This window comes from Bombina bombina, chromosome 1 (assembly GCF_027579735.1).
Source record: "Bombina bombina isolate aBomBom1 chromosome 1, aBomBom1.pri, whole genome shotgun sequence".
NCBI classification, from domain to species: Eukaryota; Metazoa; Chordata; class Amphibia; order Anura; family Bombinatoridae; genus Bombina; species Bombina bombina.
In genome coordinates, this window is record NC_069499.1 from 359,599,910 (window position 1) to 359,623,706 (window position 23,797).

Consider the following 23,797-nt stretch of genomic DNA (forward strand, 5'->3'; position numbering starts at 1 on the left):
TGTGGATAACTGTAATAAGGAATAATAAACAGAAACGTAACATATATTTTATAACCAAGAAATAACCTTTAGCACAAGGTTTCACTATCCTGCCACAATAAAATATATACCAAAAATAAGATAAATGTACTATTTTATAATTGGATGTCCTTATTTAATGATAAGGTTGGTCTCTCCTGTTAATTTCCCCCCCAAAAAAAATCTTGCACCTGTGGGTTTTATCTGGTGAAGAAACTGCAAATTAAAATTTGTAGTGACTTTGCTTTATTCTTTCATTATTTATGTTGCCCCATTTTAAAGTTATTTAGCTCTAAAAAAGAGCTTTTTGTAATTCTCATTACACTGCTGACTTCTCAAGGCTTAGGGGCATATTTATCAATCCCTGTACGTAACTTGATGTCCCGTGTTTGAAGGCATGCCGGAAACGTAAGTTATGAAACAGCGGTCTAAAGACTGCTGCTCCATAACCTGTCCACCTGCTATGAGGCGGGGGACAGAAATCAACCCGATCGAATACGATCGTGTTGATTGACACCCCCTGCTAGATTGGCCGTGAATCTGCAGGGGGCAGTATTACACCAGCAGTTCACAAGAACTGCTGGTGCAATGATAAATGCAGAGAGCATATGCTGTCTGCATTTATCGATGTGCAGTGGACATGATCCGCTATATCGGATCATGTCCGCTCGCACCATAATAAATAGGCCCCTATCTCTGTTACATATATTTCCCTAACTGGCTTCAAAGGGACATTGTACTAGAAAATTAGTTTCCCCTTAATATGTTTGAAACTACTTGTTATACCTACTGCAGAGTATTAAAGGTATTGCAAAATTGTCCTTTGTGTTGATTCCTGTAGCTATATTTTCTCATCAAAACCATCACCCTAAACATAACCATAACAATGGGCTGAGTCTGCAAATAAAGCAGACCCGTTAATGTTATTTATGTTAGGTACTGAATTGCTAATTATTGCTGGGAGTTAAATAAGCACAACCAGTTATGTCACATATAAAATCTATCTCTTCCTCATACATACACAAATGTATTACAAGTTGCTTAATGTACCTTTAAGGTGAAATCATTTTTATTAGGTTTTGAAAAGAAAGAAAAGTGCAAAAGGTAACATTTTGCAGTACATAACAGTAATGTTAGGTCAACTTATTATACATTCTCTCTCTCTCTCTCTCTCTCTCTCTCTCTATATATATATATATATATATATACAGTATATACAGTATATATATATATATATATATATATATATATATATATTTTAATACATATTGTTACCTTTTCTAGAGTTTGTACATAATACTCATATTCGTATATTAAAATATATACTTGTTCTTCTTATCTAAACTGGTTTTATCATATGCTGTAACCTGTCTTAAGCTGAACAAAATAAAAAAATAAAGTATGAGTGTCTCAATAAGTAAACCTTTCTGATTTGACAATATACAAAATGTTCCTCTATAGTAGTGAAGAAAAGTAAGTTATCAAAATAGTAAAGAAAGTAAGAATAGAAGAAAAAATAAAATAAATAAATAAAAATAAAATAAGTAAAGAAATAAGTGAATAAATTAAATGAGATAGATGCCAATCTCTCTCTGTCCTCTCCATTTTATGGTTCCTTCTCCGTCAAGACTCTCCCATCGGGTCACCAGATTCATAAACATTAATGACATTTCCCCAATTTATTGTTTTTTATATCTCTTCTCCTGATGTAAATTTATGTAAGTGATTGTTTAACTTTGTGTTTCATACATTATCCAGTTGAACCAAGTTTTTTGAAAATTTGTGTGAGTATCCTGCATAAAAGCTGCCTGTTCATACATGTGGTAAAAGGATTTGATCTCTATGATTTCTTCCCAGTGGGTCCTTCCTTCCAATGATATGTGATACAAATCCTGGTAGCAGTGCAAACTATCCTAATGAAATGGTTTATATATTTATTATAACATATAATGCGTTCATGCAGTAATGCTTGTTGAACCGACAAAAGTATTTGTTCATCTAGGATGGTGCTGAGAAAATTAGATAGGTCTTCCCATACTTCTTTTGAGAGTGGGCAATCCCAGCACGTGTTCATATGTGCCTATAGCTCCACACCCTCTGTAACAAAGGTTTGATCCATTAACTATAGAATGGGAAGTGATAATTGGGATTCGATACCATCTAGATATTGCTTTGTAACCATTTTCAATCATATCTCCACTCAAGAGGCCCTTGTAGGCATTATATAGCAGTTTATTCCACTCCTCATCTATCTCTGTGTCTAAATCAGGTTCCCATTTAGTATATAATGTAAAGTTAGACTTATTTGCTTTTTGTATAATTAAGTATAGCTGAGATATTGCTTTTTTAGGTCTGTTTTTGTAGTACAAATTTGTTCAAATTTAGTAGGGGGCCCTCGTGGTAGGCTTGTTAAATTAGGTGAGGGAAATCCATTTATATCGGTCTCTAATTCAACCCATCTGATCTCCTCCTCACAACAATTTACCAGTAAGATCTGGGCTAGTCTAGCAGCCTGATAATAATCCTTCAAATTAGGTACACCCAAGCCCCCCAACTGTCTATATTTAGTATATTGTGAGCTATTCTGGCTTTTTTATTGTTTCTTAAGAATTTGTTTATTAAAGTTTGAGTCTCTTCTATATCTTGAAGTGGGATCCTAATTGGGAGAGTACGGAATAAATAGAGGATCTTGGGTAGAGTTACTGAAATAAGCCCATACCAAGAAAAATGACATTTTCCCCATTTTAATAAGTCGTGCTTAATAGCTTTGAATAATGGAGTATAATTGGTTTTGAATAGTTCTGAGGAGTGCTTCGTAAGTTTTATGCCTAGATAGGTCAAGTAGTCATTGCTTCACACTTGTCTATGTTTACTTTTTATCCTGATGTGGCAGAGAAGTGTGTAAGTATTGAATATAGGTTAGGTATTGAGATGAGGGGTTTAGTCAGGGAGAGCAAGATATCATCTGCAAATAGGGCTATTTTATATTCTTCGTCTCGTATCCCTATTCCTGTAATATCTGGGGAATTTCTAATCCTAAAGGCTAGGGGTTCTATGCAAAGGGCAAATAATAGTAGTGAGAGTGGGCATCCCTGTCTGGTACCGTTCAAGATAGGGAAAATGTTGGATTGGTGACCCATTGCTTTAATGTACCTTTAAGCACTGTTTAAAGGAGTATTTAGCCAAAACAGGAATGTACACTGACACATTTTGGTTTAGAATAGAAGCATTTTGGCAATAAACATATATTAGAGTGTATTTAAGTATACTCTGTACACCAGCATTTTAAACACAGCACTTGCTCAGAGAGCCTAAGATGCTTATATTGACTAGCAATGGCTTAATTAGCATCATCGCTGACATAATACAAGCCCCACTTGCTCTCTGAGCAGCTGCAGTCTTTAAAATGCTGGTGCACTGAGAATAACTAGCTATTCTTCACATGCACTACAACTGATAACTTTTACTAGAAGCATTTTTGCCAAAACATTTATATTGGAAATATGTTTCTATTCCAAGATGTAATTCATCTATGCACATTTTAATTTGGACTGGAACGTCCCTTTAAAAGCATAGCTGTATGATTAGATGACTGATTTCATAATCTAAGTATCCAATAAGCTGTTGCTCAAGGATATCTAGACAATTTTCTACTCTCTAAACTCTTTGATGTGCACAAATACAGCATTCCCTGTAGCATTTACTTTTTATTAAACTTTCAGCAGAGACTTCACACTTTGGTTGTCTCTTCATTGCAAATTCAATCTTGCAGCAAGTAATTACAGAGAGTTTATTAGTAGGTGTAGAAAATGATTGCAAAGCTCTTGTTGTTGTGTTACAGTGAACATGTAATATATTTGAGTGGCATTTTTATGAAACTGAATAAGAAAACTCAGCTTGTGGCTCCCTTGTTTTGCTTTTAATTTTTTCAGGATCAGGCAAATATGATTAAGGATGGCAAGATGTTCCGTGTTGTGGAATCCAACTGCTGGGATCCTGAAGTGAGGCTGAAAGAAATGGATAAGTCAGGTACAAATGCAGCTAAAATCTGCTGTTTATTTGTGTATCAGAATGCCTTGCAATACAAGCTGTTTCCTCTATCAGAGAGACCGCTGAACCACCCGTGTGTGATGTTCTCTTATTTGGTGCTATATGGACAGAGTACAAATGAACATACTAATTTTTCATGAATAATAAAAAAATTAAGATGGAAATGTGAATTACTACTTTTGAAATGCATTTGAAAAATCATTTGACTTCCCTACTTACATTCATCAGGTCTTTTTTTTTTTTTTTTTCTCTCAACTATTTGCTCATCAAAATATAGAGATGACAGTAAAATAGGGAAATGTAAGTGAATGATGATAAAGAAAAAACATAAATTATGCTTACCTGATCATTTCATTTCCATCGAGGGGAGGAGAGTCCACGGCTTCATTCATTACTTGTGGGAATTAAGAACCTGGCCACCAGGATGAGGTAAAGACACCCCAGCCAAAGGCTTAAATACCTCCCCCACTTCCCTCATCCCCCAGTCATTCTGCCAAGGGAACCAGGAACAGTAGGAGAAATATCAGGATAAAAAAAGGTGCCAGAAGATGAATAAATTTAGGGCCACCCAACGGAGATACAGACAGGAGCCGTGGACTCGCCTCCCCTCGATGGAAATTAAATTATCAGGTAAGCATAAATTATGTTTTCCATCTAAAGCAAACAAACAAAACTAAATGCTCCCTTACACAATATGTCCCTTAAGTAATAGTTTCCATCTAAAGGGGAGGAGAGTCCAAGGCTTCATTCATTACTTGTGGGAACATATATCCTCTGAGGAGGCTTATGTCCCGCTGTCTCATAAGCCAAGCGAATCAAGCTCCTCAACCAAGACAAAGAAGTAGCAGAGGCCCTTTGCCCCTTGCGCTTCCCAGAATACAATTTATAATAAAGTGTGAGAAAAAAGAAGCATTATATTGGCACACTTGCGGGTTATATCACCAGGGAGAGTAGGTGGTGAAGGGCGGTATGTATATAGTAAATTCAACCATATATTCATAAAACATAACATTTATTAATTATGGAAGTATAAAAGCTGCGGACCATGCCACCATTAAAAAAGAAAGTGTAAGTGTAATGTGTGTGTTTGTGTTTATAAAAGCACAAAAATCAAATATTGAGCACTGCTAATCCTCCAAAGTAGGCAGAAAGTGCCTAGCAGTCAATTGTTTGATATTGATAGAACGTTGGTGGAAAAGATACAGTTTGTATATACAAACACAAATTATTAATATGAGTGGATTGTCAATGTGATAACTAGGTGAATAGTTTCCCAATACCAGTACTCTCCATTAGGAAGGTGTCAGAACAATCCTGCACCAAATGTAACATATTATATTCGTAGGGAAAATAACACAATCACCTTATTATAGTTGTCTATATGACAGTCACATTTACTATATTCTGTTTGATAGAATTTGTATAAGGACTATTCCACACTATTAATTAAACTAGATAAGTTAGTACCGTAACAGCACTGCTTTTTGACAAAGCAGATGTGAAACGCGCGTCAGGCGATATAGATACTTTATAGAACTATAGCGGTTAACGTTGGCCTTTAATGGCGATAGTTATTTAGTATTTGATCTGAGTTCCACTACTACTCTTATATTAAATTAATTGTTCAAAGCTAGTAACTTCCCCTACGGGGGTGCGCTCCTAGATTGCCGATAGTATTAAGTAGTAGGACATTGTAAATTATAAACGCTAGCCGCTGGTGGATAATATCAGCATAATTACAATATACAAGCTATTGGTAACAATTTAACTAGTGACTGGTTTTATATACCAGAAATAGAGTAACAATTGGATAACATGCTGGGGTAACGTAGAGGAACTTTCTGTTCCCTCCAGCCTCCTTTTTACACAGTGCTGTTACGGTACTAACTTATCTTCTATCAAACAGAATATAGTAAATGTGACTGTCATATAGACAACTATGCGATAATAAGGTGATTGTGTTATTTTCCATATAATATAATATGTTACATTTGGTACAGGATTGTTCTGACACCTTCCTAATGGAGAGTACTGGTATTGGGAAACTATTCACCTAGTTATCACATTGACAATCCACTCATATTAATAATTTGTGTTTGTATATACAAACTGTATCTTTTCCACCCACGTTCTATCAATATCAAACAATTGACCGCTAGGCACTTTCTGCCTACTTTGGAGGATTAGCAGTGCTCAATATTTGATTTTTGTGCTTTTATAAACACAAACACACACATTACACTTACACTTTGTTTTTTAATGGTGGCATGGTCCACAGCTTTTATACTTCTATAATTAATAAATGTTATGTTTTATGAATATATGGTTGAATTTACTATATACATACCGCCCTTCACCACCTACTCTCCCTGGTGATATAACCTGCAAGTGTGCCAATATAATGTTTCTTTTTTCTCACACTTTATTATAAATAACATTATTTAGGCCTTAGGCACTACCTCCTGTTGTACTTAGGAATACATCAGAAGGATTAAGTTATATACCCTCCCTTCCCACCTTCCCTATAGGAAAATAGGTTTTTTTTTTCAAGCTTCCCAGAATACACCACAAAAAGATATGTAGACTGTCTGAAATCCTTTGTAGCCTGAAGATAGAACTTCAAGGCACGAACCACATCCATGTTATGAAGTAACCTCTCCTTTGAAGAAGAAGGGTTCAGGACACAAAGAAGGAACAACTATTTCCTGATTGTTGTTACGGTTGGACATCACCTTGGGGAGAACTCCCACCCCAGTGTGAAGTACAACCTTATCCGCATGAAACACTAGATAAGGAGGATCACATTGCAAGGCAGCTAGTTCAGATACTCTGCTTGCAGATGCAATAGCCAACAGGAAGAGAACCTTCCAGGACAGAATCTTAATGTCTATGGAATGCATAGGTTTAAACGGAACCCTCTGCAAAACCTTAAGGAATAAGTTTAAGCTCCAAGGAGGAGCCAACTGTCTAAAGACAGGCCTGATCCTAGACAGAGCCTGAACAAAAGATTGAATGTCAGGGAGCTCAGCGGGTCTCCTATGCAACAAAACTGATAATGCCGAAATCTTTCCCTTTAAGGAAAAGGAAGAACCTAATCGCTCCCATTCATTCCGAACCGGGAAAGACTGAGGTACTACCCTGTCCTCATATACCTTGTCAAGCTTAGGAATCACAGGTTCCTCCGGTATCTTAGGTTCCGGAACCTCCAGAGTAGCAAGCATCTGCCGTAGCAGAAAGCACAAAATTTCCATCCTAAACCTATAACCAGGCTCCTCCGCCGCCGGAGGTTTAGATGACACGGACTCCGACCCAGAAGAGGCCTCCTCCGAAGAATCGGAGTAGGCCTCATCATCGTATATAACCTCTGGATCTTCTATCGGTGAGGACAAACCCTGGGTCTATGATGAACCCTTTTCGAAACCGCCAATTACAGTTGGTCCGCAAAATATGATGGCCAGCGAATCTCTCCCAAAGGAGTAATGGTTGGACCCTGGGGCTCTGCATGTGCAATCGGAGATGAATTTAGGGACCGCAGGGAACTAAACATCCGTTTACATTTAGATGTTGTAACTTTATCAAGGCATGTGGAACATAGTTGAGCAGGCTGATCTACCAGAAACTCCTCACAATAAACACAGGAATGAGACTTTATTAAGGAAGGAGAGCCCTCCAACTCGTTAGAGTCCTCCATCGCTTGCGCGTTTGGTTAGACTAACTTTATTTATTAAAAAAGGCACCTTTATACCACCAATGGCCGGGGCACTCACAACCTCCTAGGACCCGGACTACAGAAACCGCTACATCTCCTGTGCCACAGATCAACAAGAAGGAACGGTAGCCCCACACAGTCACATAGAATGCCTTGCAGGACCGCACCTGCACCAGGGAAAAATAGGCCAAAAAATGGCCGAGCAAAGTTTCCGCAAGTCCTGAAAGTTCCACACATTGCCAGAGTCTCATCTTGCACATAACGCAGCAATGACACAATAAACAATATCATGTATAACTCCCCCTGTTCAATAATCCCCCTTCCAGGAATATTAACCCTTGATTCTGTAAAGAGAAAAAGGCGCCACACTGTGACCCTGTCTTCTATTTTATCATCATAAATAAAAAATTAAACGATCTTACCAGAATCTACGCCGTAGAACAGGATCATGGCCCTTCAAGTGTGACAGGTTAGTAGCCTCGCTCCTGACATGGACTTGAGTGAAGAAAGCAGGCAGCAAAACTCGTCAACCCTGATTGCTTATGGAGCTAAATGAGTCGGGATGGTTTCACAGAAAGACTCTCCCTGCATCTCCGGACTCTAACTTTCGCCCAGGCTCTCACTGAGAGGCTGACAGGACTACTTAAAACTCCAGTCCCACTGCGAAGAGTACTACCCTCCATAAGATACTACTCCAAAACTCTGGCACTCCTCCTGAGACGAAAGTCAAAGAATGACTGGGGGATGAGGGAAGTGGGGGAGGTATTTAAGCCTTTGGCTGGGGTGTCTTTGTTTCCTCCTGGTGGCCAAGTTCTTAATTCCCACAAGTAATGAATGAAGCCATGGACTCTCCTCCCCTTTAGATGGAAACTATTACTTAAGGGACATATTGTGTAAGGGAGCATTTAGTTTTGTTGGCTTTATATATTCCCATGCATACAGTAGGTTCTAAACATGTTTATTGTTAAAGCATCTGTAACCGGAACATCTGTACCATCCATGGGCATCGTTGGGGGGGGGGGGGGATAATAATAATAATCACAAAATAAGGAAAATGAAATGACCTAAATAAAACATATGTGTGACAACATGAGGAAAAAGGCAGAGCTGATTAAGATGATGTGCAGCTCATGTGCTTTGCAAAGAGCAAAATTCTAAAGGGGAACAACTTTCACCCTTTTGTCCTCCCCTCTGGACGACAGTGGATGGAGCTTAGTACACACCAACTTGAATCCGGCTCCTTAGATGGGCAGCTCCGGGAGCACTCTTCTTTCTTTATCCAAGGCGTTTCTTCATCCTCTGGGGCTGTTCTCTTCTTTTCTTACACCCTACCCTTCATCCTCTTCCATAAATGCAAGGGCACCCCTATATAAGGGGGAACCTCACATTCAAGCTTCATTGTGGGGTGGTGACCGCATGAAGAAGCATCAGATGGAAGGGGATAAAGGATTGGATGGAAAGAAAGAAGAGGACAGCTCCAGAAGATCAATGCCTTGTATACAGAAGAGAAGCGCTGCCAGAGCTTCCCACCTACAGAACCAGATTCAAGTTGGTGAGTACTAACTTTTGGTGTTTAGTGTTAGGGATTTTTTTAGGGGGGCTTAGTATAGGGATTGCAAAAGATCTTAATCGCTGTTGTTCTTTTCATGGCATCTTTTTTAGAATAGGGGTTGTTCTTTTTGGGGGGCCAAAACAGCTTAATCCCTGATGCCCTTCTCATGGCATCTTTATCTAGGATCAAGAATTTTTTAATTATTTTGGGCAAAAAGATCTAAATCATTGATGCCCTTTTCAGGGAATCTTTTTTAGGATGGGTCTTTTAAAGATAGTTATTTTTACTTTGGTTTTAGTATAGAGAATTTTGTTCTGCAAAAGAGCTAATCTCTTAAACTAGGGCACTGCCTGCCAAATGCCCTTTTCAGGGGAATTTTTAGAGTAGGGTTTAGTGTTAGTTTAGGGTTTCTTAGGGGTGGGCTTTTTTAAGGAGACTTAAAAAATAATAATTCTGTACTGGTAGTTTTTTATTTTTTGTAATAATATTTTTTTTTTTTTGTAACTTAGGGAGTGTTAGGTTAGGGGTGTTGGGTGGGTTAGCTGTTAGGAGGTTAAGGGGTATTTTGCAATGTGGGTTGAGGGGGTTAATATGGGAGGGGATCTATTTTGCGATGGGGTATTGGCAGTTAGGGGGTTAATAGTGTAGCAGGGTAGTTTGTGATGGGGGTATTGGCGGTTTAAAGCATAGTGGGGTACTTTTTTGTGGTCTAGCATTGGAGGAGGTGATGGTAGAGGAGGCAAGGAGCAGGTCATTGTTGGATCTTAGGGGGCGGGCTGGAGTATATTTGTTGATGAGGGAGGACAGGTAGGGTGGGGCAGCATTGGTGAGGGCTTTGTAGGTCAGGGTGAGAATTTTGAATTTAATTCTGCTGTGAATGGGGAGCCAGTGAAGGGACTCACAGTATTTTTAGTACATGAATATCTGTTAAAAAAAAAAATCACTGATACAATTTGAACTTCACTGTTTTTAGATGGAGCAAAAATTATATATATTTTTTATTTTTATTAAATAAACATGAAAGTTACAATAGCAAAACAAAAAAAGAAACAGATAATTGAAAAACACATCTAATATCCAGTTGCTTTCTCAACAAAGTGACATTTTTATAACACCTATACCATAGGCTATAAATTCTAGAACATCCAAAAAGGTCATGCAATTTTTAAGCTTCCTGTCTAACGATTATTTTTTTTTATTATTATTATTTTATTTCTTTATTTGGTATACAAAGAAAATAACAACATCATGTCATATGTTATACAAGAATCTTGCAAAACCACTGTTCAATACATCGTCCTTTTGTAAGTCCTTAGAATAATAGTGGCTTCTGTCAAAAAACATATATTTTAGCCTTTATGATACTTTAAGCAGAGGGAGGTTTGTGCTATTCAGCTGTCCAGCACGCTGTGACCTCTTGGATAATATTAGCAATAACTAAAAAGGATATAGTCAAATTAGACATAAATAAAAAACAACTTTTAACAAAAAATAAAAGCAAAACATTACAAACTACAAATAATCTTAGCCCATAATTAGAATACACTTTGGTATGAGTTTCAGTATCGCCCAGGGATATGCTTTAGTCTATGTCCTATTCAGCCTATCATGCTATAGCACAAATGGAGGTGTAACCCATAGCATTTATCAATAGTTGTATAGTGTGTTAATGTGGAAAGACCTGGTACGGTCTATGCGACAAGATATGAAGCTCAAACCCCTTCCAGCTTTCACTGTGCTTTAGAGAATTTGTACTGTTCCCAAAGGAAAACAATATCATAATATACATTTAATCTCCCTGTAGAGAAATAAAAGTACCTCCCCATTTTAATTGTATATTCCACCTGCTTCCTCCAGCTTTCTCATGTTGGAATTTGTGGAGATTTCCAGAATTTTGGAATCAATTTTCTAGCAGCGTTAATCATAATCTGGGTTATACTTCGTTGTAGTTTACATGTGATATTAGAGAGATCATTAAAGATAGAGTCGGAGAGAACTCCGGAGTTAGGCCCGTGACCTTTCCAATTTCTGTATATATATATCCCTCCAAAATGGACATAAATGAGTACATTCCCACCAGATATGAAACATGGTGCCCTCCTGACCACAACCTCTCCAGCACTAATTACTCGCATTCTTAAACATATATTTTAATCTATTAGGGGTCAAATACCACCTCATTAGGACTTTCAAATTGGTTTCCATATAGGAGGATGAGTGCAAGGATTTTGCCATATAGGAGGACCACCGTTTCTACTGTTTAGAGGTTATCTGTATATTTATCTCTCTCTCCCATTTCTGTACATAAGCAGGTCTAGGTGGGAGATATAAATCCATAAGATACTTATATACTGATGACATTATGACCTTTATTGTAGGCGTATTGCCCAAGCACAATATCTCAAAAGCAGTTGGTGGGCGTAAAAAATCTTTCTTATTTTTGTGTGTAAGTATATAGTGTCGGGTCTGGTGGAAGGCAAACCATGTAGGGAAATAATCGTGGCCTTGGTCTTGTAATAATTGTCTACTCAGCATTTTACCCTCCTGTATTAAATTGTAAATTGGAACCAGATCGCAAAGATCGTTTACTTCTCTGAGTATCTTCACTCCTCTAGCTCTCTATTATACAGTAATGTTGTCAGTGGAGAATGTGGTGTGGATATTTTAGTGAATTTATTTCTATAAGTTATCCAGGTTGACCAGGTCTCACTGAAAATCGTATACGGCCTGCCAGTATTTAGTAGTGTTGTAGGGATTGATGGAGCCCAACATAATCTACCCATATGTGTTACATTTAATAATTGCACCTCAAGTTGAACAATTTTTTTATAAGAATGTTTACTCTGTCTGCACCAGTCTACAACTCTACCTAGGGATATAGCAGACTTATACCGTTGTAAATTGGGAACCCCCAAACCTCCCTTTTCCCGGGGGTATAAAGGGTATTTTGGGATAGTCTAGTTGGTTTTCCTTGCCAAATGTAGGAATTTAATATTCCTGAATAAGATATAACGCCTTTGACAATAACGTCATTTTTGCAGCTGCAATTCTACCCAACCACGATATATTTTGTTTTGGCAACCACCAGGAAGTTAATAATTGAAACTCAGTTATGAGTTTCCCAAAAGTAAGCTTACGTAGCTTCTCCTCATCCAAGGTTAGATGAATACCCAGATATTTCAGTGATATATGGTTAATTTTGAATGGGCTAGTGGTCTTAAGTTCACTCATAGTTTCTGTCGAGATGTTTATGGGGTATACCTCTGATTTGGATGGGTTGATTAAAACATTTGATACTCCTTTGTAATTTAAAAGTTCCTCTTGGACCCATATCAAAGATTCCATCGGAGAGGACAAAGTCATTAAGACGTCGTCCGCGAACATAGCCAATTTATAGGACTTATTTTGAATCTCTATCCTGTTTTTTATTAGGGTTATTACGTAGCTTAGCTCCCAAAGGCTCCAGGGACAGACCAAACAATAATGGGGATAGTGGGCAGCCCTGTCTCGTCCCATTGCGAATCTCGAAGGCATCCGACAGAAGACCATTAACCCTAACTTGCGCTGATGGGTTAGAATATAGAGCCAAAATTTGAGAAATAAATTTAGAAGGAAAGCCAAATTTGATTAATGTAGAATGTAGGAAAGTCCAATCTAATCTGTTGAATGCCTTCTCCGCGTCTGTTGAGAGAAAGACAGCTGGAGTTTTAGTGAATTTGATGTGGTCCAAGAGAGTGACAACCTTTGCCTCATTATCCCTGGCCTCTGTATCCCGTACGAAACCTACTTGATCTTCATCAAGCAGGGTAGGTAGTAAAACATTCATCCTAGTGGCCAAAATGTTTGCATATAGTTTAATATCTGCATTGAGCAGAGAGATAGGTCCTAATATTTAAACATCCTAATATTTAAACATTTGCTTAGTAGATGTCTATTCACAAACACACAATCATACACTTTCCAGTCATAGTGGGGAAGTCTAGAGTATTATCCCTCTCATAGTCTATATTACGAAGTCCACTGATATCACAGCCAAAAGTTCACCTGCACTCAAGTAGCCTCAAAATAGTGTTAAATCAGCGTTCTTTAAGCCTTAAGGCCTGAAATTAAGTGGGATCATAAAACCCTGCACTAAACCAATTAGCATCAGTACAGCATGTTACTACTAAGTGTTGTATCTCAGAGTGTGATCGATTGAGACAATGACTCTCAGAGACTACAAAGATAAGATGATTTTATACTTATGCATGTTTTAAGTGATCTCTTGTCCTGCAGCATCACAAGTGTTTTGTCTGGAAGAAAACTTGTCACTTCTCTGAGTAGGCACTCTTTGCCACTCCACACTCTGAGGGAGTGGGGTATCCTTGCTGGTGTGATTATCTGGAGGCACCTTGGAATTCTCAGCCAGCTCAGGAAGATCTAATCTCAGTCCTTTGCAAGTTGAAGAAATGTCCTCCGGGGATTGGCAAAAAAACTCTTCTGCCCTTCCATTGGATCTGCAGGTTAAACGGGTGCCCCATTTATAAGGGATATTCTGTTGATGGAGCTTGGTTGTAAGCGGCCTCAGATCTCTTCTTTCTTGTAGAGACCTAGAGGATAAATCCTCAAACAATTGGAAACTTGTGCCTCTGAATTTTATTGGGTGCTTTTGTCGTGCCTTCTTCATCAACATCTCCTTGATGGGGTAGCTGGTGACTTTAACAATCACATCCCTAGGGGACTGACCATCTGAGGGTTTAGATCTCAAAGCCCTATGGGCTCTATCAAGGGCAAAAGTGGAATCATCTCATTCTTCTGTTAAATAGGCAGATAAACTCTGGACATGTCTCCAAATCATGTGGAGGCACCTCCTCCGGTATACCCCTTATCCTTATATTGTGAAGTCGGCTCCTATTTTCTAAATCATCAACTTTGTTTTCTAGTTGTAAAATTGTTAGATCTTGTTGTGACATTCTGCTGGAAAAGTTATTCAAAGCCATATGTTGCTGAGCTGTATTCTCTTCCAATTTTTCCACCCTTTGTATTACCTCTGTGAGGTCTTTCTTTATATCAGCAATTTCTTCCTGTATGCATTGCTTCACCTGCTCTGTACTAGAGATGTGAAGTCTTTTCTGGAGGGTAGTGAGTCTAGTAAAGCCTTTGGTACTGTGACGGATTGCCCAATACTCTCAGAATCTGTCCGAAGATGTGGATTCAGTTCTCAATCTAGGCTCTGTGTCTTGGGTGTTGAGGGTCTGTGGTAGTTCAAGGCTCTTTAAAAACTTATTAACGGAAGGTACCCGTTTGCCTTTTTCTTTCCAGAGTTATCCCCTCTGGAGCCCTTTTTTGGTGACATGTCAACTGATTCCTTCTTTTAGTATAGTCGATAAGCTAATGTCTCCTTCTCAGGAACTTTCTTATCCTCTGCAGTCTATGAGTTTCTAGGAAGCCCAAGATCCCATATGTCTCCAGTATATTGTCTGATCTTAATGTAAGGCTCTATTTCCCTCAGAGGTATAGCAGTATGTCAGGACTCTTTGCCCCAAGAAACATGAGAGTGGGCAGGCAAACGGCCAACACCAAGAAAAGATGCAGGCCTGTGCCTTACTAAATGAAAGATTTGCAGGTTCTTATGTAGATACAGCTGCGGGAATATGACAGGGCGGGTGTTACTTTTACTGACCTAATCACCAGCAGTTTTCAACAAATTTCCATAGTAAGTTTACGGTATAACGATGTCCCCTGCAGCATATCTCCTGTGACAAATTGTGTATTAGTGAAGTGAGAGAGTCAAACTATAGGCCCTTGCAACACCATGCTCTATTTACAAGTTATGACGCACTTTAAATTCAAAAAAGGGGCTGCAGCATATCTCATGTATCAGCTCTAGCCATCAAGAAGAGTCTTCTTGTCTTACTACTTGGATTTTAAACAGATTTATATCTATAGTCTCTCAGGAACCTCCTTTCCCCTTAGCTAGTAAGATGTCCGTCAGTGGTATTTATTGATTTTATAGACCATGGTTGCGTGCCTGATACGTTGCTATTCTCTCACCTTATAAATTGGAAAGTGTTGGATCTCTCGTTTCCATAAGCTGGACTGTAGGCTTCAGGCTTAATATCATCCATGGGAGTGAACCCTTTTAGCTGTGGTTGGAATTTGAAGACTTGGCTAATTGCGCGTAAGGAAACTTTTAAAGAGTCCTCATCTTCTCATCCGCCATTCCGGAATGTCCTTAAGAGTATCTGCTTACATTATTACTCCTTCATAGGCACTTTACGGACATGTTCTCCCTATGTTCACTTAGATTTATGCGGTTTGCTCACTCTGGTGCAGCCATCTCGTTTGAGTGCTTTGTTACCAGAAAAAAAAGGATTTCCACATGGCTTCTTCAGATATAGAATATAGTAGCCAGAGGAGCAGACAGGAGAGAGGGGACCACAAGGGACATCAGAAAGTAGACAGTTTATGTATATGACGTTTTCATCCCATATAAATGTAATTGAATAGTAGTCATCCATCCATTTTTTATTGAGTAGTGGTAATTCTCTAATAGCAACAAAGATGTGATACTTTGAACCTATTCTTTCTGATTGGGCACGATTTGCTGTTTAGGGCACAAATACAATTTGAAATTTCTTTGTACATGAATCAAAAATGGTGTCAGGGTGCCAGGAATCAGACTGAGACGAGAAGTGCAAAAATAATCACACCTTTATTAATAGCAAAAATTATAAAATGTCCACAAGTCAAATAACAAGCCAGGAGTCAAAACCAGAGCTGGTAGTCAGACGAGCCGAGTCAGGAGCCAAAGTGAATAGTCAGACGAGCCGGAATCAGGAACAAGGAGAACAGCAGAGTCAGGAACAAACCAGGGATCAGGAACCAGGAAGGACGTCAGGCAGCCAGGTAATACAGAGGAACTCTCACAAACCGGTCTCAGACAACGCAAAGGCAAAGCATACTGAACAGAGGCCCTTTAAATAATAAGTGATGACATCACAATTCTGAGACTGCATCCTGTCTCACATGGATGATGCACAGCAGTTTGGCCATAAAAGGAAGTGCAGGAATTGAGCAGCATCCCCCACAATGCACCATAGTCAGGAAGAGAGGTGAGTAAAATGGCTGCCAGCAGCACATTGCAAACACAACAGGGAAAAACCCTGACAGTACCCTCCCCTCAACGACCCCTCTCCCACGGGAGGACAAAAGGCTTATTGGGGAAACAGGCATGGAAGGCATGGAGGAGGGCGGGAGCATGAACATCAGAGGATGGAACCCAAGAACGCTCCTCCGGACTGTAGCCTCTCCAGTGAAACAAATACTGTACACGGCCCCTGGACATACGAGAGTCAATAATGCTGCTGACCTCATACTCCTCATGGTTGTCAACAAAGATAGGACGGGGACGAGGCAACACAGTGGTAAACTGATTACAAACCAATGGTTTCAAGAGGGAGACATGAAAAACATTGGAAATGCGCATAGCAGGAGGAAGGTCAAGAGCGTAGGCCACAGGATTAACCCGTCGGAGTATTCGAAAAGGACCAACATAACGGGGAGCCAATTTATTGGAAGGCACACGAAGGTTCAAGTTGCGGGAGGACAGCCAAACTCTCTCACCAACCTGGTAGGAAGGTGCGGGCAGACGTCTACGATCAGCCTGGAACTTTTGGCGCTGCATAGAACGATGAAGGCAATCCTGAATCTGCACCCACGTGTAACGGAGTTGCCGGAGATGCTCCTCCAAAGCCGGAATACCCTGAGACATGAATGAATCGGGCAACAAGGATGGTTGAAACCCATAATTCGCCATGAACGGGGATATCTTGGAGGAAGCATTAATAGCACTATTACGAGAAAACTCTGCCCAAGGTAACAGTTCAGACCAATTATTGTGGTGATCTGAGACATAGCAACGGAGGAACTGTTCCAGAGCTTGATTAGACCGTTCCGCAGCCCCATTGGATTGAGGGTGACTTGCCGAGGAGAAGGAAAGCTGGATCCCCATTTGAGCACAAAAGGAACGCCAAAATCTGGAGACAAACTGGCTACCCTGGTCCGATACTATCTCCTTGGGTAACCCATGTAAACGGAAGACCTCCCGGGCAAAAATTGAAGCAAGCTCCTGAGTGGTAGGCAGCTTAATCAAGGGAATGCAATGTGACATTTTAGAACCACCATAAGGATAACAGTATTGCCATTGGAAACAGGGAGCTCGACAATGAAGTCCATGGAAAGATGTGTCCAAGGATGCTCACCATTAGCAATAGGTTGAAGAAGACCCACAGGAAGACGTTGAGGAGTCTTATTCTGTGCACAAACTGAGCAGGAGGCAACATACGCAGCAACATCAGAACGAAGACCTGGCCACCAGAATTGTCGAGTGACAGATCAAATCATTTGGTTCTTGCCTGGGTGACCTGCGGCTTTAGGAAAGTGATAAGTGTGCAAAAGTTTAGTTTGAAGATTCTCAGGAACAAAACACTTACCACTAGGTTTCTCAGGAGGTGCATTGGTTTGTGCAGCCAGGATCTCCTCCCCCAAGGGATAACTCAAATTAGTACGTATGGTAGCCAAAATATGGTCAGGAGGTATAACAGGAGTAGGTACAGACTCCTCCTTGGACAGAGGCGAAAATTTTCGAGAGAGGGCATCAGCCCTAACATTCTTACTACCAGGCAGGTAGGAGACCACATAATTAAACCGAGACAAAAATAGCGCCCATCTAACCCATCTAGACTGAGATGAGAAGTGCAAAAATAATCACACCTTTATTAATAGCAAAAATTATAAAATGTCCACAAGTCAAATAACAAGCCAGGAGTCAAAACCAGAGCTGGTAGTCAGACGAGCCGAGTCAGGAGCCAAAGTGAAAAGTCAGACGAGCCGGAATCAGGAACAAGGAGAACAGCAGAGTCAGGAACAAGCCAGGGATCAGGAACCAGGAAGGACGTCAGGCAGCCAGGTAATACACAGGAACTCTCACAAACAGGTCTCAGACAACGCAAAGGCAAAGCATACTGAACAGAGGCCCTTTAAATAATAAATGATGACATCACAATTCTGAGACTGCATCCTGTCTCACATGGATGATGCACAACAGTCTGGCCATAAAGGAAGTGCAGGAAGTGAGCAGCATCCCCCACAATGCACCAAGTCAGGAAGGGAGGTGAGTAAAATGGATGCCAGCAGCACATGGCAAACACAACAGGGAAAAACCCTGACAAATGGTACTTTACAACAGTGCTAGATCTGCTCTCAGTAACTTACTGGACCTGGGTTCAGCGTGCTACCCTGTCTTTTTAAAAAGAAATTGCTGCTTCTGCTCCTGCGTCTCCCATGATCTGCTTTGGGCATTGCCCCCAGATGACATCAAAATGTTGACTCATTAATCAGATTCTACATTTCATCTCACTTTAAGGCATCTATTTATCAAGCAATCAATAGCAAATACGCTGGAATTCCGCAGCGTATTTTTGGCGAGCCTGATTCCCCTTAGTTATCAAAGTAGAAATCTGTGACGTAACATATGATCCGCCGGTCTCAGTCCGACACAGATCGATGCTTATGTCACTACAGATGTTCCGAATGCAAGTTCGGCACTATCTGACTACTTTTGCTAGTTATCAAAGTCCTAACAGGTACGCTCGCCACTATTCCGGCCCAGCGTACCTGGTTTTCAATCCGCCGCCCTGGAGGCGGCGGATGCCATAGGAATCAAAGGGAGTCTGAAAGCAGCGAAAGCTTATGTTCGCTGCTGCCCGATATCCCATTGATTCTTATGGGAGAATAAAGTTATGTTTACACCTAACAACCTAACATGTACCCCGAGTCTAAACACCCATAATCTGCCGCCTTCTACACCGCCGCCACCTGCATAACACTTATTATCCCCTAATCTGCCGTCCCCAACGTCGCCACCACTTTATTAAATGTATTAACCCCTAAACCTAAGTCTAACCCTAACCTCCCCTAACTTAAATATAATTAAAATAAATCTAAATAAAATTACTATCAGTAATTAAATTATTCCTATTTAAAACTAAATACTTACCTATAAATAAACCCTAAGCTAGCTACAATATAACTAATAGCTACATTGTATCTAGCTTAGGGCTTATTTTTATTTTACAGGCAAGTTTGTATTTATTTTAACTAGGTAGAATAGTTACTAAATAGTTATTAACTATTTAATAAACTACCTAGCTAAAATAAATACAAAAGTACCTGTAAAATAAAACCTAACCTAAGTTACAATTACACCTAACACTACACTATAATTAAATTAATTCCCTAAATTAAATACAATTAAATACAATTAAATAAAATTATCTAAAGTACAAAAACCCCCCCACTAAATTACAGAAAATAATAAACAAATTACAAGATTTTTAAACTAATTACACCTAATCTAATCCCCCTAACAAAATATAAAAGCCCCCCAACATAAAAAAGTTCTACCCTACACTAAATTACAAATATCCCTTAAAAGGGCCATTTGTGGGGCATTGCCCCAAAGTAATCCGCTCTTTTACCTGTAAAAAAAAAATACAAATCACCCCCAACATTAAAACCCACCACCCACACAACCAACCCTACTCTAAAACCCACCAAATACCCCCTTAAAAAATCCTAACACTAACCCCTTGAAGATCACCTTACCGGGAGAATTCTTCACCCAACCGGGTCGAAGTCCTCAACGAATCCGGCAGAAGTGGTCCTCCAGACAGGCAGAAGTGGTCCTCCAGACGAGCAGAAGTCTTCATGCAGACGGCATCTTCTATCTTCATCCATCCAGCGTGGAGCAGGTCCATCTTCAAGACATCCAGCGCGGAGTATCCTCTTCATTCGACGGCTCTTCTGGAATGAAGGTTCCTTTAAATGACGTCATCCAAGATGGCGTACCTTCAATTCTGATCAGCCAATAGGATTGAACTTCAATCCTATTGGCTGATTGCATCAGCCAATAGGATTTTTCCTACCTTAATTCCAATTGGCTGATAGAATTCTATCAGCCAATCGGAATTGAAGGGACGCCATCTTGGATGATGTCATTTAAAGGAACCTTCATTCCAGAAGAGCCGTCGGATGAAGAGGATGCTCCGTGTCGGATGTCTTGAAGATGGACGCGCTCCGCACCGGATGGATGAAGATATAAGATGCCGTCTGGATGAAGACTTCTGCCCATCTGGAGGACCACTTCTGCTTGTCTGGAGGACCACTTCTGCCCATCTGGAAGACCACTTCTGCCGGATTCGTTGAGGACTTCGGCCCGGTTGGGTGAAGACGTCTCCCGGTAAGGTGATCTTCAAGGGGTTAGTGTTAGGTTTTTTTAAGGGGGGATTGGGTGGGTTTTAGAGTAGGGTTGGTTGTGTGAGTGGGGGGTTTTAATGTTGGGGGGGATTTGTAATTTTTTTTACAGGTAAAAGAGCTGATTACTTTGGGGCAATGGCCCGCAAAAGGCCCTTTTAAGTGCTATTTGTAATTAATTAATTAATTAGGGTAGGGCTTTTTTTTATTTTGGGGGACTTTTTTATTTTGTTAGGCGGATTAGATTAGGTGTAATTAGTTGAAAAAATCTTGTAATTTGTTTATTGTTTTCTGTAATTTAGTGGGGGGTTTTTGTACTTTAGATAATTGTATTTAATTGTATTTAATTTAGGGAATTAATTTAATTATAGTGTTAGGTGTATTTGTAACTTAGGTTAGGTTTTATTTTACAGGTACTTTTGTATTTATTTTAGCTAGGTAGTTATTAAATAGTTAATAACTATTTAGTAACTATTCTACCTAGTTAAAATAAATACAAACTTGCCTGTAAAATAAAAATAAACCCTAAGTTAGATACAATGTAACTATTAGTTATATTGTAGCTATCTTAGGGTTTATTTTACAGGTAAGTATTTAGTTTTAAATAGAAATAATTTAGTTAATGATAGTAATTTTATTTAGATTTATTTAAATTATACTTAAGCTAGGGGGTATTAGGGTTAGGGTTAGACTTAGGTTTAGGGGTTAATAAATTTAATATAGTGGCGGCGACGTTGGGGACGGCAGATTAGGGGTTAATACGTGTTATGTAGGTGGCGGCGGTGTAGGGGGGCAGATTAGGGGTTAATAACATAATGTAGGTGGAGGTGGGCTCCAGGAGCAGCGGTTTAAGGGTTAATACATTTATAAGCGTTGCGGTGGGCTCCAGGAGCGGCGGTATAGGGGTAAAACAGTATAGTATAGTGTGGGTGTTTAGTGACAGTTTACCAATAAAGCTGGGAAAAAGCCAAAGAGCAGCGAGATCGATGTCTGTTATTTAACAACTGTCCTCTGCTCATCACCCCGTACTTGGTGAGCGGCTTTTTGACAGCTTTTTGGTAACTTTGGAGAACGTATTCAGGTCCACGGCAGCGATGTTAGGCGATCTTAGGCGAGTGTATTGGTGTCGTTGAATGCAAGTAAGTTGACGGCTTGATAAGTAGATACCTAAGAATTTAACTAGTAATCACTTCACATAAAAAAACAATATATTTTGGTTGATACCCTCTTAAAACCTGAATCTAAGTTAATACAAAGAAGACATTTTGATGAATGGGGATGAGGACAGGTGGTTAGTAAGTGCCCCTTCACATATCTTTTGGTTTTAGAACATTATATCAGGAGGAGCAGAATGTTGATGATATTTTCTTTTAAATCCCCCCCTTTTTGCAGATGCGATTTGTAGAAATAAGAAAATTATATTTTTCATGTTATATTGTATTTACTGTATAATTTGTGAGGTCTAACAAATTAAAGATGTTTCTTGTTGAATACAGGAGTAACAGTGCAAGCGCTCTCTACAGTTCCTGTAATGTTCAGCTACTGGGTAAGTTTAAAACTCTCTCTTGTCTATTAAAATAAATGGGTCTAGTTCTTTAAATTCACTAATATTCTATATATATTTAAAGGGACATGGTAATCAAATGTAAACATTCATTCTTAAATGACCTATAAATACAATCAAATGGTGCATAATAAAAATACAATGCAATAGCATTTACATTCACCTAGATTACGAGTTTTGCGTTACGGGTTTAATGCTGAAAAAATGGCAATTTCAGAGTAAAAACAGTAACTCAGCTATTATGAGTGTCGGTATAGCTATACCGCAAGCATTTTATCCTGTAACACAACGTCAATCCCGCAAAAAAATACGTTTTTGTGTGTGGTTTCCATAGCGCCGGTATTACAGGTTGTGCGGTGAGGCTAAAATGCTTGCGTTACAGCCTATATCTACACAATCCATTCCGCCATCTGAGAGCAGTAGTTATGGATTTTGTGTAACAAAAATGTTTCACAAAGCTCATAACTAAACTGATACAAAGTACACTAACACCCATAAACTACCTATTAAACCCGCAACCAAGGCCTTCCCGCATCGCAAACACTATATTAAACTTATTAACCCCTAATCTGCCGCCCACCCACATCCCCGTCACTATAATAAAGTTATTAACCCCTATTCCGCCGCCACTAACTAAACCTATTAACCACTAAACCGCCAGCCCCCCACATCGCATTACTAAATAAACCTATTAACCCCTAAATCGCCAGCCCCCCACATCGCCACTAATAAATTAAACTATTAACCCCTAAACCTATCACCCCCTAACTTTAAATTAAAGTTACAATATCCCTATCTTAAAACAAATAAAAACTTACCTGTGGAATTAAAAAAAAATAAGTTTAAACTAACAATTAACCTAACATAACTATTATACTAAACTATTATACTAAAATTAGCATAACTACCAATTAAAAAAACTAAATTACACATTAAAAAAACCTAACACTACTAAAAAAATGTAAGTCTAAAATTAGAAAAAATAAAAAATTACAAAAAATAAACACTAAAATTACGAAAAATAACTAACGAAATGATCAAAAATAAAAACAATTACACCTAATTTAATAGCCCTATAAAAATAAAAAAGCCCCCCAAAATATAAAAAAAGCCTAGCCTACAATAAACTACCAATAGCCCTTAAAAGGGCCTTTTGTAGGGCATTGCCCTAAAGAAATTAGCTCTTTTTCCTGGAAAAAAAATACAAAGACCCCCCAACAGTAAAACCCACCACCCAACCAACCCCCCAAAATAAAAAAAAACTAACTCTAACAAAAACCTAAGCTACCCATTGCCCTGAAAAGGGCATTTGTATTGGCATTGCCCTTAAAAGGGCATTCAGCTCTTTAACATTGCCCTGAAAAGGGCATTCAGCTCTTTTACCTAAAGCCCAAAACCCTAATCTAAAAAAAAAAAATAAAAAAAAAAAAACCTAACACTAACCTCTGAAGATCCACTCACAGTTTCTGAAGTCCGGACATCCATCCTCATCCAGGCGGCGTCCATCCTTGAAGACATCCGGCGCGGAGCTGATTTGAACAGCCAATAGGATTTCAGTAGCTCTCATCCTATTGGCTGATTTGAATTTCAACAATCAAATCAGTCAATA

The 23,797-nt window shown here is 39.2% G+C and overlaps 1 protein-coding gene across 3 annotated transcripts in view; it reads left to right on the forward strand.

Annotated features, from left to right (window-relative positions):
• ACMSD (aminocarboxymuconate semialdehyde decarboxylase) overlaps positions 1–23,797 on the forward strand; it is a 325,314-nt gene that overhangs the window by 132,195 nt on the left and 169,322 nt on the right. For 2 of the 3 annotated variants that reach the window (XM_053698228.1, XM_053698227.1), the window contains exons 3-4: positions 3,951–4,047; positions 22,121–22,170. In XM_053698228.1, coding sequence (XP_053554203.1) covers positions 3,951–4,047; positions 22,121–22,170 — 147 coding nt within the window. The remainder of the gene's footprint in view (positions 1–3,950; positions 4,048–22,120; positions 22,171–23,797) is intronic. The other variant, XM_053698229.1, reaches the window with a different exon arrangement.